General features: G+C 40.8%; 1 protein-coding gene across 25 annotated transcripts in view; it reads left to right on the top strand.

Annotated features, from left to right (window-relative positions):
- The window catches only part of LOC110530368 (catenin delta-2), a 144,436-nt gene that overhangs the window by 21,269 nt on the left and 105,344 nt on the right, over positions 1-17,823 (top strand). For 15 of the 25 annotated variants that reach the window (XM_021613361.3, XM_090182342.1, XM_090182336.1 and 12 more), the window contains exon 2: positions 2,662-2,795. In XM_021613361.3, the coding sequence (XP_021469036.1) occupies positions 2,667-2,795 (129 nt within the window). In that variant the 5' untranslated portion in view covers positions 2,662-2,666. Of the gene's footprint in view, positions 1-2,661; positions 2,796-10,646; positions 11,191-17,823 lie in introns of those variants that run through there. The other 10 variants (XM_090182351.1, XM_090182349.1, XM_090182347.1 and 7 more) reach the window with 3 other exon arrangements.

Here is a 17,823-nt window from a genome sequence, read left to right as displayed (position 1 = left end):
TTTGGGTATATGTTGTGAAATTGTTAGATATTACTGCACTGTCGGAGCTAGAAACACAAGCATTTCGCTACACGTCTATGTGACCAATATAATTTGATTTGAAATATCGCAACAAACTCTGAACCAACCATATTAATTTGGGGACAGGTCGAAAAGCATTAAACATTTATGGCAATTTAGCTAGCTAGTTTGCTGTTGCTAGCGATAGAAACATTTGGTTGTTATTTTACCTGAAATGCACAAGGTCTTCTACTCCGAGAATTAATCCACAGATAAAAGGGTAAACTGAGTTTGTTTCTTGTAATCTCTCCTCCTTCGGGCTTCTTCTACCTCTTTGGACTTTATATGGCAGTTGACAACCAACTTTAAGGTGCATTACCACCATCAACTGGACTGGAGTGTGAACCTCAGTTTATTTTTCAATCACGTGGGTATATGCTCCTGAAAACCAATGAAGATATGGCAGAGGATATTTGCAACGCGTCAAGCGTCACAAATCGAACCAAGTTCTATTTTAGCGCCTGGCTACGCAGACGCTCGTTGGTGTGCGTGAGAAGTATGGGAGCAATGATTGAATGACATGCACTGTATGTGTACATTTATTTTGCAACGCTCGCACACGTGACTCGAGCGGTGTGGTCTGCATGTTAGCTGTCCATTACTGACCTTTTTTTTTTTTTTACTTAAATGGGCCTCCTTTGACATCTTGACAGGAGCCTGTGTCTAGACAGATCCATGGATGACTACCAATGCAAAATAAACTATGCAGTAAGTTTTAATGAGACAGCAGGGGACACTTTTTCAAATACACAAATACACTCCATAAGCATAAATCCTTTGTGATCATGTTCAGAGTTTAAGCTTGGATTTTACAGTCTGAAGCAGTGGGAATTGGAATTAATCTTTGTTTGCTTTGAATGAACAGAGATACAGTACATTGTAAAATGTTCCTTTGACTGACAACTTTGGAACTTACGATCAATACGGCTTTACTTTGTGCAGAAAGAAGTCTGACAAGAAATGGAATGAGTTGGACAACAGTATTGTGATGACTATACATTATATACAGATATGCTGATGCCTTTTTCAAAGCATTGTTTCTCTTCGACCGATAAGAGTATAAAGCAATTAGGTTTATTCTTGATGTTTCATCACAGATTGTATCAACCAGAGGCAGATTCATATTTTAAGATTACTTATACATCAAAATATGGCCCTAATTCATCTGTACCCTCACTTCCTGTCTATATGTACAGACACAGATGTTGCTGGGCTGCTACTGGTGAAGCTGTGTTGTACAGGTCAATTCTTAGGAACTGGTCACAGACTGGAAGTTCAACCTAGAATGGACTGCAGCATCTTAATTGAAGGGCTTTTTGATACTAACAGTGGTTAGTTGACATATTGACTTAATAGTAATAATAATATATAATCAATTTTAATACTTCCTTACAACCCATTCTGTCTGCACAGATGGCAAAATAGAGCATCTGGTTGGGATATGGAAAATGTTTCATTTTGTTTTCACTATTTACAAAAATAACTCAATTTGGATAATCCTATTGTAATTCAAAAAATTCCTTGCTATGAAAGTCATAGTGTAGCACTAAATGCTAGTATGTAACTGAAGCAGAGCGCCATGCTAATGAAAGATGAGGATGACATTAGATGTGGTGACCCTGGAGGGAGGAAACAGTGGCAAGAGAAGACATTCCTCAGATAAGTGGCCAGTGTTAGAACTCATAAACTGGAGAAGATAAGAGGAAGCACTGAACTAGGTCGATCTCGAGAGTGAGTGAGTGGGAGAGAGAGAGAGAGAGAGAGAGAGAGAGAGAGACTAAAATGGATGACAAGGGAAGGATGTTGGTCTGCCATGTTAGCAGTGTCCATGGCTTGTTGCCTGGCAGCATCCCAGAATAGTCTCGATCCAGTCTGCTTCCAGGCTACGCTCTACTTCCCCTTACCTTCAACCCGACTGACTGGGGGTTCTAGTGACGGCCATACACGCACAGAGACTTGGATGGGAAGGATCAATTTTGACAAGCTTTCATCAGCTTTTAGAAGCTGCCATCTGTGTTGCTGTCATGGCCATTATTTGATCTCTCACTACATTAGGATTATCTGGAGATTTAGGTCCTTTCTGCTCGAGGTGACGGTAGAGTCATTGTTACACACACACACAACCCACGCCACGCCGCACACACACACACACACACACACACACGCACAGATGCACACAGAGGAATCATTAGTACATGCTCTTGCCCAGATGATTACTGAGCAGATTATGATATGACTGATATAGTTTACAAGTCTTAGCTATGTTCACAATCTGATTGAACCAGATTAATCTCTTTGTATCCAGATTTTCTACCGAGGCAAAGTACCCACTTACAGAAAGTAAGGGTTAGGAATTGTGAGCGGTATTAGAGAAACTACAATATACAGTCATATATTTTGCTGAGGATCTCTCCCCTAATGGCAATCTATCGCATCATGTCGTGATTTGTGAAGAACCAACATGAGAAAAGTCAAACAGACTTCAAACTGTTTCATGAAAGTTAAGTGATTAATATCATAACTGAACAATTTCTGCATTTTATGCTATAGTGGAGAATGTCCCATGTTAATGCTGACCTAACATTATCCTTTGCCTTTCAGGAGTTATGCCAGTTCCAGAACCACCCTCTGACTCTGAGAACCCCACCATGCTGAGCCCAGTTCTAAATGCCTCTAATGGAGATGTCTCCGAGACGGAGACAACGTCAGCTATACTGGCCTCTGTCAAGGAACAGGTAAGGCCTTCCAGTTTTACTCTGTAACATACAGGGGTGACTTTCAGAGTAAGAGCAAGGCCCCCCATGCAAAACACGTCATAATGAGAGGAACATTTGAGCTTTTGCATGATTTTAGGTATCAGGAGATTGAAAGCAATATATTGTGAAAACTTTAATGTCATTTGAACGCACAATTTTGTGCGACTGTATAAAAAATGGACTAATGAATAATATACATTCAAGTAAAATTCCCCTTTAACTGATGGAAACTTAATATGAAGTATATTTTTGGTTTGGTTGATGCAGCCTTTAACAGGCAATTCCTCCACTTTTCAACCTCATTTTCGTTATCTCCAGCATCATACCAGTTTTTATATCATGTGAAAAATGAGCACTTCCATGACCTGTCGTTAAAAAGATATGAAGAAAGGTCCTAAAAAATGCTTCTCTGTAACATCACAGGGTAGGATTAAAGTATGAAAAACAGTGATTCTCCTCTCGCCACCCTAATTCTCATAGTGATGAAAATCACTGTTGTTAAAATGTTTTAACTCTTTGTGATGTCATCCGGAATAACCTTTTAACTATACATATTTTTTCGTCAAAATTGGTATTGTATTGTGCTGGAGATAATGACATTTAGCTTGGAAAGTGGTGGAATTGCTACTGCCAGTCAGATTACCTTTTTCATCATCAGATCCTCTTCAGTGCCTGAAATCCATCCTTTTTAGCCCTTCTGTGTTGCTCTTTGAGGACGAAGTAAACGTGTCAGTGTTCTGCAGGGTGCAGTGAGGTATAGAGACATAAGTAATTGGTGCCATTTGTATTCTGTGAGTGTGTGGTGCAGAGGACAGTAAACATTGACTCTGATTAGCGGGTGAGACTATAGGGAGACTAGACTTTGTGTAGGCCCGTTTTAATATTATGCTATTCCTTTGAAATGTAGCTATTTACGTGGCCAACGTAAGACATTTAAGCATGTTAACAATCGCAAGGCTGCATCCCTAGCCGCATCCTCAGAACATGTGCAGACCAGCTGGCTGGAGTGTTTACAGACATATTCAATCTCTCCCTATCCCAGTCTGCTGTCCCCACTTGCTTCAGATGTCCACCATTGTTCCTGTACCCAAGAGAGCAAAAGTAACTGAACTAAATTACTATTGCCCTGTAGCACTCACTTCTGTCATCATGAAGAACTTTGAGAGGCTAGTTAAGGATCATATCATCTCCTTACCTGACACCCTAGACATCAATAGATCCACAGACGATGCAATCGGCCATTGCACTGAGCACAAGAAGAATACCAATGTCAGAATGCTGATCATTGACTATAGCTCAGACTTTAACACCATAGTACCCTCCAAGCTCATCATTAAGCTCAGGGCCCTGGATCTGAACCCCTTCATGTGCAACTAGGTCCTGGACTTCCTCACGGGCCGCCCCCAGGTGGTGAAGGTAGGAAACAACACCTCTACTTCGCTGGTCCTCAACACAGGGGCCCCACAAAGGTGCAAAGGTGCTCAGCCCCCTCCTGTACTCCCTGTTCACCCATGACTGTGTGGCCAAGCACACCTCCAACAGTAGTAGGCCTGATTACCAACAATGACGAGACAGCCTACAAGGAGAAGGTGAGGGCCCTGGCGGACTGGTGCCAGGAAAATAACCTCTCCCTCAACGTCAACAATATTAAGGACCTGATCGTGGACTTAAGGAAACAGCAGAGGGAGCACGCCCCTATCCACATCGACGAGACCACAGTAGAGAAGGTGGAAAGCTTAAAGTTCCTCTGTGTACACATCACTGATGATCTGCATTGTCCACCCACACAGACAGTGTGATGAAGTCTTCAACCTCAGAAGGCTGAAGAAATTTGGCTTGGCCTCTAAGACCCTCAGAAACGTTTACAGATGCACAATTGAGAGCACCCTGTCGGACTGTATCATCGCCCGCAACCGCAGGACTCTTGAGCCATGGCCTGTTCACCCTGCTATCATCCAGAAGGTGAGGTCAATACAGGTGCATCAAAGCTGGGATCGAGAGACTGAAAAACAGCTTCTATCTCAAGGCCATCAGAATGTTAAATAGCCATCACTAGCCAGCTACCACCCGGCTACTCAACCCTGCACCTTAGAGGCTGCTGACCTATATACATATACTTGGAATCACTGGCCACTTTAATAATGGAACACTAGTCATCTCAATAAAATGTAAGTAATGTTTACATACTGCTTTGCTCATATCATATGTAAATACTGTATTCTATTCTACTGTATTTTAGTCAATGCCACTCCTATATTGCTCGTCTTTATTCCATTATTTCACTTTTAGATTTGTGTGTATTGTTGTGAATTGTTAGATACTACTGCACTGTTGGAGCTAGGAACACAAGCATTTCACTAACCTCGCATTAACAGCTACACATTTTTTTAAATTCTGCACATTGTCAGTGTATACATGCATGCGGTGTAAAACTATGTTTAGTTGTATAAGAGTTTGTGCTCAATATAATATATGGAAGTATCCTACTGATATTCCTTACCAGCAATAAGATATAGCCTATTTATGTTTATCACATGCAGCCATTTTAGAGTAGAACCAAGACCATGTTTGTAGATGGGAAATGAACCATGACAATCCCCTGCATCATGACAGTGGTTACAATGACACTCCTCCTGCTTTTAAGAAAAAGGTAGAAAAGGACAAGCTGTGGAATGGTAAAGTGGGCCACCTCAACGCATCGCACAGACCCATGGGGCTGCTCTGGGACATACTAATGGCCCTAACAGGAGGGTAAAAATAAAAGCCTACAGGCATGTGTGTGTGTGTGTGTGTGTGTGTGTGTGTGTGTGTGTGTGTGTGTGTGTGTATGTGTATGTGTGTGTGCGTGTGCGTGTGCGTGTGTGTGTGTATATATATATATATATATATATATATATATATATATATATATATATATATATATATATATATACAGACCTCCACAAGCTTGCATTTATTCAAGCCGGTGCACCTCAGTCACGGCTGGCTCTTTGTTTTTTTATTCTGTTGACAGCATTGGGATAGTTGTTTGAATACAAATAAAAGGCAGACGTTTTTGTTGTTGATGCTTTTCAGGGGATTTGTCTACTTCCTGTGCATTGTGGAGCAGCGAGAGGGGGGAGTTCAAGTGTGAGCAACCACACAAAACCCACTGGGGCAACATTAGAAAAGCTCTACGAATTTTAGGAATATACACTACCGGTCAAAAGTTTTAGAATACCTACTCATTCAAGGGTTTTTCTTTATTGTAGAATAATAGTGCAGACATCAAGACACATATGGATTCATGTAGTAACCAAAAAAGTGTTTAACAAATCAAAAAAATATTTTATATTTCAGATTCTTCAAATAGTAACCCTTTGCCTTGATGACAGCTTTGCACACTCTTGGCATTCTCTCAACCAGCTTCACCTGGAATGCTTTTCCAACAGTCTTGAAGAGTTCCCAACTATGCTGAACACTTGTTGGCTGCTTTTCCTTCACTCTGCGGTCCGACTCATCCCAATTGGGTTGAGGTCAGGGTATTGTGGAGACCAGGTCATGTGATGCAGCACTCCATCACTCTCCTTGTTAAACTAGCCCTTACACAGCCTGGAGGTGTATTGGGTCATTGTCCTGTTGAAAAACAAATGATAGTCCCACTAAGCCCAAACCAGATAGGATGGCGTATCGCTGCAAAATGCTGTGCTAGCCATGCTGGTTAAGTGTGCCTTGAATTGTAAATAAATCTCAGACAGTGTCACCAGCAAAGCACCCTCACTCCATCACACCTCCTCCTCCATGCTTTACGGGGGGAAATACACATGCAGAGATCATCTCATCTATTCACCCACACCGCATCTCACAAAGACACGGCGGTTGGAACCAAAAATCTCCAATTTGGACTCATCAGACCAAGTACAAATTTCCACCAGTCTAATGTCCATTGCTCGTGTTTCTTGGCCCAAGCAAGTCTCTTCTTATTATTGGTGTCCTATAATAGTGGTCTCTCTGCAGCAATTTGACCATGAAGGCCTGATTCACACGGTCTCCTCTGAACAGTTGATGTGGAGATGTGTCTCTTACTTGAACTCTGTAAAGCATTTATTTGGGCTGAAATTTCTGAGGCTGGTAACTAATGAACTTATCCTGTGCAGCAGAGGTAACTCTGGGTCTTCCTTTCCTGTGGTGGTCCTCATGAGAGCCAGTTTCATCATAGAGCTTGATGGTTTTTGCGACTGCACTTGAAGAAACATTAAAAGTTATTGAAATTTTCCGAATTGGCTGGCCTTCATGTCTTAAAGTAATGATGGACTGTTGTTTTTATTTGCTTATTTTAGCTGTTCTTGACATAATATGGACTTGGTATTTTACCAAATAGGGCTGTCTTCTGTATACCCACCCTACCTTGTCACAAATAACTGGCTCAAACACATTAAGAAGGAAATAAATTCCACAAATTAACTTTTAAGAAGACACACCTGCTAATTGAGAGAATGCCAAGAGTGTGCAAAGCTGTCATCAAGGCAAAGGGTGGCTTTTTGAAGAATCTCAAATCTAAAATATATTTACACTTTTTTGATTACTACATGATTCCACGTGTTATTTCATAGTTTAGATATATTCACTATTATTCTACAATGTAGAAAATAGGACAAATAAAGAAAAACCCTTGAATGAGTAGGTGTGACCGGTAGTGTATGAATTTTCATGTCTTCTTCCATTGTTAGTATTGTCAGTTTTCACGTTTCATGTTTGATGTTAGATAAGTTTGTTTATCTTACAATATACTGTACCGTCAAATGTGTAACAGTGATACACATTTGAAATGCAGTGTTAATGGTCAATGGTTGCTTACATCCACATCAGTAAATGGCAAACAGCATTAGCTTAGCCCTCTAATGGATTTACCAGGACAAATAACCACTACATTTTTCAGTCATAGGGTCGGTTGGCTTTGGACATCAACAATAAACGGGCTTGAGGAGTGTGTTGGTGGAAAAGGTTTATCGGCATTGGGTTGAGGTGAAACTTCAAATTTAACTTCCCAATCTTTAAATTACTGTAACCTTGGGGTGGTTCTAGTACTGTATGGTGTGACTTTGTTTTCGGTGCCCAAGGATATTAAGATGAACTATGTTCCACCATGCTTGGTTATTATTGAGCCTCATTTAGATCTGCCAGTGACCATAGTTTGAAGTAGTGCTGTAAATGCCAACGTGTGATGCCTCATTTTGTCCTCTCACATTGGAAGCTCTAAAATCAGGAATCAAATCAGCAGCAGGCAACAGGGTGAGCAAATGAAACCAGCCGGAGCCATTAGTAGCTTGCACGTGAGGGCAAGTAAGGAATGCAAATCAGTGTCATCTTATTCAGAGCGCTGGCATATTAAACATCTAGCAATCATTTCTACAGCAACGTGAGGAATGCATTTAGCTAGAATATTCAGACGTGTTATTTCGTTTGGGGAATGCTAATCTGTTTTTTTTTTATCATGGTCACCTCTTTAGACTTAATGGATGTTTAAACAAATGGGTTTTGCTGAAGTGATGTCATTTCAGCAGCCTGAAATAATTAATGGGAATTATTAAGTCTTGTGAAATAGTCACTCGAATTTGTACCATTCTAGAATATGGGCTGCTTTGCTGATAGAGGACAGGAGACTATTATAATGAATAGGACGTTTTCAAATAAAGTTACAGAGACTGAATAGTGTCTGTGAGAAAAAAGGGTCACTTAATTTGAAAACCTAATGTTGTTACTCTATATTGTTATTATATCATCAGTAAATTACATTGAGTAGTTTCTTCATCAATCCCCTCCCCCAACTTTGTCCATATCATAATTATGTGCATAATAGCATTTAGCGTATCAATCAAATTCAGAATATTACAGTGCTGCTCTTTACCAGTCTTGTCGAACAAAAGGTTCAATATGGAGACTGTCACTCATGACTTAACTGTGAGTGAATGTCGAGCCCAGATACTGAAGATGTATATGAGGATCATGCAGGACAGGGCCAATATTAGGAATAACACATCTTATAATTTATTGTTCATCATGAAATAAACTGAAGTTGATGATTGGTGTCATGGCTGGCAAGCTACATTAAATCAGGGTGATGAATTCTCGATCCCTCAGTTATAGTTAATTGTGTTCATTGTTGAATTATACAATACATTCATCAATTAGGCTATTTGTTAGTGTTGGTCCTTGTGTCTCATTTGTAATATTACAAAGCCGAATTGTTTGCCCACATTAACTCAACCAATTAACAATACATCTGACACAATCATGTCTGATACTGTGTGAACAGGGCTTATAATTCCATAGTACTGTAATGTTATAAGAAGGGATTTCAAAATGGATCCAATATTTATTCAGTAAGAGAGGTTTTTGGGGAATAAGGCAGGGATTTGGAGTTCTCATTTCTTTACAATTCATTTGTTTCAGACTGCTAAGTGTTGGCATATAGGACATGGTTTTTTGTCAGTTGACTCAAGGGGGAAAAACTTGGAAAATTGGCTTTGCATCTGGCTTGAATGAGAGAATCAGACAACCATGGCAGAGAGGTAGAAGTGCAGTTTGAGTGGCTTAGAGGCATACAGATGCTCTAACAAATCTGAATGAGGCATTAGACAGATCAATCTGAAATCCAGCACTGTGTTACTCAGCTGAGGAGTGGGAAGACAGTCAGCAGTAGTGGTGAGTTCTCAGTCACCCCAGGAAAAGCTTTGAAATGTTGTCTCAATGGGAGTATTTAAGCCAAGGATTTTAAAGCCCATAGGTTCTCTACTCAAGTTCAGCCAATACTATTATCCTAGGCTTAATAGGCTACCTTGTATCTCAATGTTTAATGTTTTGAGTTAGTTCAATGTTATTTGGTAGGACACCCCTAGCTTCATATGAATGTGGTGTATTTTGTGTAGGCCTGTACTGAAAGTTCCATCACTTTTTTATCTTCTCCAGCCAACGTTCCCTTAAATGTCAGTCTCGGTACCACAGGGCACAATTAGGCATGTCTACTCGAGGACCACAGCTACTATAGTTTCCTGAAGCTGCAGAATTCCATCTTCTTTCCCCTAGTCATTTATTCTACCAACTAATAGGTTTAATGGTGTTTTCAGGGATGTACTGTTTGCAAGCTATTGGGCATACACCCCCCCCCCCCCCCCCCCCCATTTGAATTCAGGGTATTCTACACTGTTCCACAGTTTGTGTACGGAACTATCCTGCTAACCAATTTAGCTATGTCTTTCAGTTCCAGCAGACATATGTCTGGTGTCTTGTTAAGCTTTGGGTATTCAAATTCTGAACATGTTTTTGAATTGGTATACTGGCCCAATGACGATTTGAATAAAGAGATGGTTTGGGAGGAGATAGCTTTGTTTATTCACTCTAGAGGCCCTCTCAGCTGCTATTCACTCTCAGCTGCCCTCAGCTCTATCAGTTTTCATTTGATCAAAATTACTTTTCATTCAATCATTTTCTCAATCATACCCAAATGTATATTTTCTCAGGCCTATTGTTACAGTTGTTAGTGACAGTTGCAAGTTGAGATGCATTATTTTAGGGGTACCAGTATTTTTACTGGTAACTTAGCTTAGTTACTGACCAAGTCATTTACGCATGTATAGACTGACTACCTCATTATCTTATGACTGTCTTTCTTGGGTCCCCTGAAATACTTCCTTCACTACAATGCATCATACAGGATATAAATATACAGAGTTTATGGTGTGAGTGACAGGAAGTAAATAGTGACTTCCCAAGCCTCTGTGGCCCTCTCTTCTTCTCTCTTGTCTTTTTTACAGAGCCATATTTAAAGAGTGACTGTATCGTGTATTACCTAAGTTCTCAGCGAGGCACAGCAGTCACTGTGTATCCCTGGAGAGCACAATGCAAAACTATGGCCAGAAGAGAGGGAGAGGAGACATTTCTGTTGGCTCAACCCCACAATACTTACACTCACAATCCTTCCAGTCTTTGTAGCTTTTCCTTCCCCCCACTCCATTGCTCCCCCCACAACCTCCACCCAGCTACCCCCTCTCTGCTTTTTCAGTGGGGGGTGCAGATGGTGTTGAGGAGAGGAGCAGTCAAAAGAGTGATTGGAAAGCGGCAGGATTTGGCAGGCAGACTGGTGGGAGGGTCCTTTTGTGATGCAATGTTGCATAAGTAATGCCAAAGGGGTTCTAAATTATCTGTTGCCATGGAGACCTTTGTGCCTAGCTGAACTCCTATTCTTTACTGCTTGGAGGCAGTCACTACTGGGCTTGCAGGTTTCTAATGACGGTTTCTCAATAAGGACAGATGAACTTCTAGACATGTTGTGGATGGGGCAAAAAGTGGATTTCTGTGCGTTTGTCACTTTCTCTGAAATATGGTCCATGTGAAGGTATGTATTTGTTAACTTTCATTCTGATACTCTGTCAGTGGTAACAGGTGTTTTCTTGTTATGCTACATTTGGAGGGAATATTGTGGGTCAGTGGTTTTGTTTGCAGCTCTGATTGAATTCCGTCAGGTAGCTAGTTTGCTCTTGCATAAACTAAAACAAGCACTTCAACTTTGTTGGTCCTTTGTTCTTTGTTCTTCTATCCCAAAATATTGCATCTTCTCAGAACAAAGTTTATTTGTGCTGAAAAATATGAAGTTTAGTTATTTATAAGTTATGCAGAATATGTATATTGGAAGATTTAGAATAACTAAGACAGACAATATCAACAGTTGCTTGCATGTACTAAGTCATGTAAATGCAACTATTATACCAAGGGAAGTACATTTGAATGCAAGTCTACTGACTCATGTACTGTGATAGTATACAAGTAGCTCAAAGTCTGTTTAATAACAGTTGTATATGGATCTTTCTTCATCGAGTTTAATTGGATATTTCTGTGGACCTTGATCCTCTGGGCTCTTGCCCAAAATAAAGGTGATACATTTTGTAGCAGTCTTTAGTTTAACTGCTCCAGGGAGAGTGTTTGACCTTGTGGGCACTGGACTAATTTCAGCCTTGTCACAGAAAAAGTGGACAGTTTGTATTGACTGGAGTTGCCTGAGGCTCATTGCTCGGATGGGATATTCTCAGTAATTATTCTTAAGAGGTGCTTGGGGATTTTGTTCTCTTAGCCCAGGCATGTTTGTCACTTAATTTCATACAACGCGGTATATCTATTCTAACAGTTACTGACTTGGGGTATGGTTTGGCAAGTGTAGTTTCTTAATCATTAGCTCTTTACTTAAAACGTGCTTTACTTAATTAATCATTACTTAAAATGTGCATTGATAGACATACTGTAAATTGAACTTTGGTGTAAATCTACCAATTGCATCAACACAAGCTACTAGTATTCATTTCCAACTGTGACTGTATATGATTTAGTTTACATTTTTGGTATTAGTAAATATTGAATGAATCATTTATTAATCATTAATCCATTCATAAGATGTTTAATATAGGTCCTCATAAACCATTTACTAATAATTGCTTAATTATTTTTCCGTGGCCTTGTCTAAAGTGTGGGCAATTTATACTTTATAAATGTTTTGTGACCAGTGTAATTTCTCACAAAAAGATGGACAGACATTCCAGCAGTACTTAATGCTCCTTAAGGTCTCAAAATAGCCTAGAACATATCAATGGTTAAATAATAAGCACACAACGCATGATGTTAAAGGAAATACATTGAGTGTACAAAATATTAGGAACACCGTTGAGGCATGGACTCCACAAGCGTTCCACAGGGATGCTGTCCCATGTTGACTCCAATGCTTCCTACATTTGTGTCAAGTTGGCCGGATGTCCTTTGGGTGGTGGACCATTGTTGATACACACAGGAAACTGTTGAGCATGAAAAACCCAGCAGCATTGCAGTTCTTGACACACTCAAACCGGTGTGCCTCGCACCTACTACCATATCCTGTTCAAAGGTACTTAAATATTTTGTCTTGCCCATTCACCCTCTGAATGGCACACATACACAATCCATGTCTTGAGGCTTAAAATTATTTTACCTGTCTCCTCCCCTTCATCTACACTGATTGAAGTGGATTTAACAGGTGACATCAATAAGGGATCATAGCTTTCACCTGGATTATCAAGATGGCACCAAAGGGTAGGGCTGCCGTCTTATCGGCTTTTAACCAACCATGCTATTTTGTTTGTTTTTTTCCCGTTGTTCTAACATGTTTTGCTACCATCTCTTATGACCGAAAAGAGTTTCTGGACATCAGAACTGGGATTACTCACCTCAGATTGGATGAGGAGTTCTTCTTCAATGAGTCGGACGCGAGGGATATACTATGGACACCCGACCAGGCCCAAATCCCTGTGATTCGCCGGAAAAGGAAACATAGGTTTCGCGGAAAAAGATCAGGATGCCTTGTGAGGATCAGGCGACAAGTGGCTAATCTATAAATTCCATTCTGCTAGGTAACTTTCAATCGCTGGAAAATAAATGGGACGAACTGAAAGCAAGTATATCCTACCAACGGGACATTAAAAACTGTAATATCTTATGTTTCACTGAGTCGTGGCTGAACGACAACATTAAGAACATACAGCTGGCGGGTTATACACTCTATCGGCAGGACAGAACAGCAGCCTCTGGTAAGACACGGGGTGGGGGCCTATGCATATTTATAAACAAAAGCTGGTGCACGATATCTAAGCAAGTCTCAGGGTTTTGCTCGCCTGAGGATGAGTATCTCATGATAAGCTGTAGACCACACTATCTATCTAGAGAGTTTATCTGTATTTTTTGTAGCTGTCAACATACCACAACAGACCGAGGCTGTCACTAAAACCTGCACTCAATGAGCTGTAGTCCGCCATAAGTAACCAGGAAAACGCTCATCCAGAGGCGGCGCTCCTAGTGGCCGGGGACTTTAATGCAGGGAAACTTAAATCAGTTTTACCTAATTTCTATCAGCATGTTAAATGTGCAACAAGAGGGTTAACAATTCTAGACCACCTTTACTCCACACACAGAGACACGTACAAAGCTCTCCCTTGACCTCCATTTGGCAAATCTCACCATTACTCTATCCTCCTGTGACTCTGTCTATAAAAAAAGTGGTCAGATGAAGAAGATGCTAAGCTAAGGTCATCACTAAGCTAAAGACCCTGGGACTAAACACCTCCCTCTGCAACTGGATCCTGGACTTCCTGACGGTCCGTCACCAGGTGTTAAGGGTAGGTAACTACACATCCACCACGCTGATCCTCAACACGGGGGCCCCTCAGGGGTGCGTGCTCAGTCCCATCCTGTGCTCCCTGTTCACTTATGACTGCACAGCCAGGCATGACTCCAACACCATCATTAAGTTTGATGATAACACAACAGTGGTAGGCCTGATCTCCGACAAAGATGAGACAGCCTACAGGAAGGAGGTCAGAGACCTGACCAAGTGGTGCAAGGACAACAAACTCTCCCTCAACATGATCAAGACAAAGGAGATGATTGTGGACTACAGGAAAAGGAGGACTGAGCACGCCCCAATTCCCATCGACGGGGCTGTAGTGGAGCAGGTTGAGAACTTCAAGTTCCTTGGTGTCCACATCACCAACAAACTAACATGGTCCAAGCACACCAAGACAGTCGTGAAGAGGGCACGACAAAACCTATTCCCCCTCAGGAGACTGAAAAGATTTGGCATGGGTCCTCAGATCATCAAAAAGTTTTATAGCTGCACCATCGAGAGCATCCTGACGGGTTACATCACTGCCTGGTATGGCAACTGCTCGGCCTCCGACCGCAAGGCACTACAGAGGGTAGTGCGTACGGCCCAGTACATCACCGGGGCCAAGTTTCTTGCCGTCCAGGACCTCTATACCAAGCGGTGTCAAGGAAAGACCCTAAAAATTGTCAAGGACTCCAGCCACCCAAGTCATAGACTGTTCTCTCTGCTACCGCAGGGCAAGCGGTACTGAAAGTGGTACCGGAGCACCAAGTCTGGTCCTAGAAGCTTTTAAACAGCTTCACCTCTCGTGCCATAAGACTCCTGAACAACTAATCAAATGGCTAACTAATCCCAGACTATTTGCATTGCCCCCCCCCCATGCTGCTGCTACTCTCTGTCATTATCTATGCCACTTTAATAATAATTTAATAATAATAACTACCGACATGTACATAATTACCTCAATTATCTCGACACCGGGGCCCCCCGCACATTGACACATTGACTCTGTACCGGTACCGAGCCCCGCTATTGTTATTTACTGTTGCTCTTTAATTATTGGTTATTCTTAAGTCTTACTTTTTTTAGGGATTTTCTTAAAACTGCATTGTTGGTTAAGGGCTTGTAAGTAAGCATTCACTGTAAGGTTTACACCTGTTGGTTAAGGGCTTGTAAGTAAGCATTCACTGTAAGGTTTACACCTGTTGGTTAAGGGCTTGTAAGTAAGCATTCACTGTAAGGTTTACACCTGTTGTATTCGGATCATGTGATTGATTTGGATTCATCTGGTCAGTCTATTTCATGGAAATAGCAGGTGTTCCTAATGTTTTGTGCACTCATTGTATATCACATTTTATTACGAATTTTCAACCTTGCAATTGCGTATAACCTTTATGTATAACCTTTAAATGTTTTCTGTGCTTCAGTCTTTTAAGTGCAGACTATTTTCACACATGGTTTGTTTGGCGGCACCTTAACTGGGGTAGTAACTCTTTAAAAATAATGGGATGCATTCAGATATGTGTTTCCTTACCTCGTAAGCAGTGGTCTTTGGCTGTTTTCTTTTGCGAGGGCGGAGACTTTGCAAACCGGAACTCCCAATTTCTAACATGTATGGCCCAGAACGTAATCACGCAGCTGACTAAATTACACAAGATTTTAATTCTGGGTTAACCAAGATTAGACTGCTCTAAGGAGTGACTGCAATCCACACTTTGGTTTTTGTAGATAAGTCACTGCCAAGAAACGCTTATGTTAGCATTTTCTGACTAAAATGTTTTACTCAGCATAGAGAGTGTCTGAAGTTACACATCACACTATTACAACAGTGTGACTGTTTTTGTCAAATGTATTTTCCCCTCTATTGTGTGCTTATTGTTTAACCATTGATATGTTCTCGGTCATTTTGAGGCATCAGGTACTGCTGCAATGTCTACCAATGGCATGTCCATCTTTTTGTGAGAAATTACACCTGTCACTCAAAACATTTCTAAATGATATATAGCCCACACTTTAGATGAGGCCAAGCAAAAAGACTTAACTAATGATTAATAAATGGTTTTATGGATGATCTTATGAATCATTATGAAATACTTTAAAAGTTGTTTATAAATGTATGAATAACTAGGTTACTAACATTTACAGATGTTGGATTAATGATTAATAAATTATGAATAAAGTATTTACTAAGCCATTATAAATGCTTTATTACGTGAAGTTATTATAAAGTGCTACCCAAGTTTCAAAGTTTATTCGCCACGTGCACAGAATACAATAGGTGTAAAACAATACAGTGAAATTCTTATCTTGAGAGCTCTTTCCAACAAGTGTATTTTTATTTTATTTTACCTTTATTTAACTAGGCAAGTCAGTTAAGAACAAATTCTTATTTTCAATGACGGCCTATGAGCAGTGGGTTAACTGTCTTGATCAGGGGCAGAATGACAGATTTTTACCTTGTCAACTGGGGGATTCGATCTCGCAAACTTTCCCTTATTAGTCAAACGCTCTAACCACTAGGCTACAATGCAGTGATAATAATAATAATAGAAAATCGAATAAAAAGTACAATTAAAACCAACAAAAGAACTAAGATGTGCGTTAGAAACATGAGAATTCAAGTATATAAAGGTTAGTGCCAGTACCTTATTCAATGTGCAGAGGTACTGATGTGGTTGAGGTGGGTTTAGACATATAATGTGATTGGTAGTAGGATATATATGTTAACAGGGCTGAAAGGTGACTGGTAGTAGGAATATATAAATATTTAGGGTAATGTATTAATGGTAATGTACATGTAAACAGGAGTAATAGTGACCAGTAGAGGATAAATAGATACATACTAATGGTAATGGCAATCAATAATCAATGGACAGCAGTTTAATGGAGTAATACATCTAATCAATAATCAAATTAGCAACAGCGTAGGTTGTGTTTGAGTGGGTAGAGACCTGTGGATGGACATAGAGTCAGTGTGGATAATCAGTGGGAGAGGGAGAGCACTAGGGATTAGCCATTTAACAGTCTTATTGCCAGGGGATAGAAGCTGTTGAGGAGTCTGTTGGTCTGAGCCTTGATGCACCGGTACCGCCTGCTGGACAGGAGCATGGAGAACAGTCCATGTCTCAGGTGGCTACAGTCTTTGGCAATTTTTCGGGCCTTTCTCAGACACCACCTGACATATACAGATGTAGGATCTTAATTGTATCACTTTTTTGTTGCTGAGAATGTTACTGCAATCTTGTAGTGAATTTGAGTTTTAAAAAGGCTTCTAAAGTTTATAATTTCCACTTTGAAATGCCAGACTTGATTTGCCCTAACAAAAAATGTATTAACCCCTACAAAATGTCCATGAATTATAATCCATATAATAATTCACATTTCCTGTTGCTCCAGAATAATTTTCCTGCTGCAGCGAACTGGCTCAAATTAAGATCCTACATCTGTACGTCCTGGATGGCTTGGAGCTTACCCCCATTGGCATCACCTTCTGTAGGTCCTTCCGGTCACGGGTGGTGCAGTTGCCATACCAGATGGTGTAACAATGCCCTCAAGGGTGCAGCTGTATATTTCCTCCTCCCCACTGTTTCCCGTAGTCTACAATCAGCTCCTTGGTCTTGCTGACGTTGTGGGAGAGGTTGTTGTCCTGGCACCACACTGCCAGTTCTTTGACCTCCTCCTTACCACCGTTGTGTTGTCAGCAAACTTGATGATGGAGTTGGAGTCGTGCGTGGACAGACAGTTGTGGGTAAATGGGGAGTACAGGAGGGGGCTAAGCACACACCCCTGAGGGACCCCAGTGTTGAGGGTGAGCGTGGTTAGGCTACAATAACTGGATGTTTTGAAGCA

The sequence above is a fragment of the Oncorhynchus mykiss genome, chromosome 8, assembly GCF_057628025.1.
Source record: "Oncorhynchus mykiss isolate SJ-2025 chromosome 8, ASM5762802v1, whole genome shotgun sequence".
Classification (NCBI taxonomy): domain Eukaryota; kingdom Metazoa; phylum Chordata; class Actinopteri; order Salmoniformes; family Salmonidae; genus Oncorhynchus; species Oncorhynchus mykiss.
This window is presented reverse-complemented; position numbering and strand designations above follow the sequence as displayed.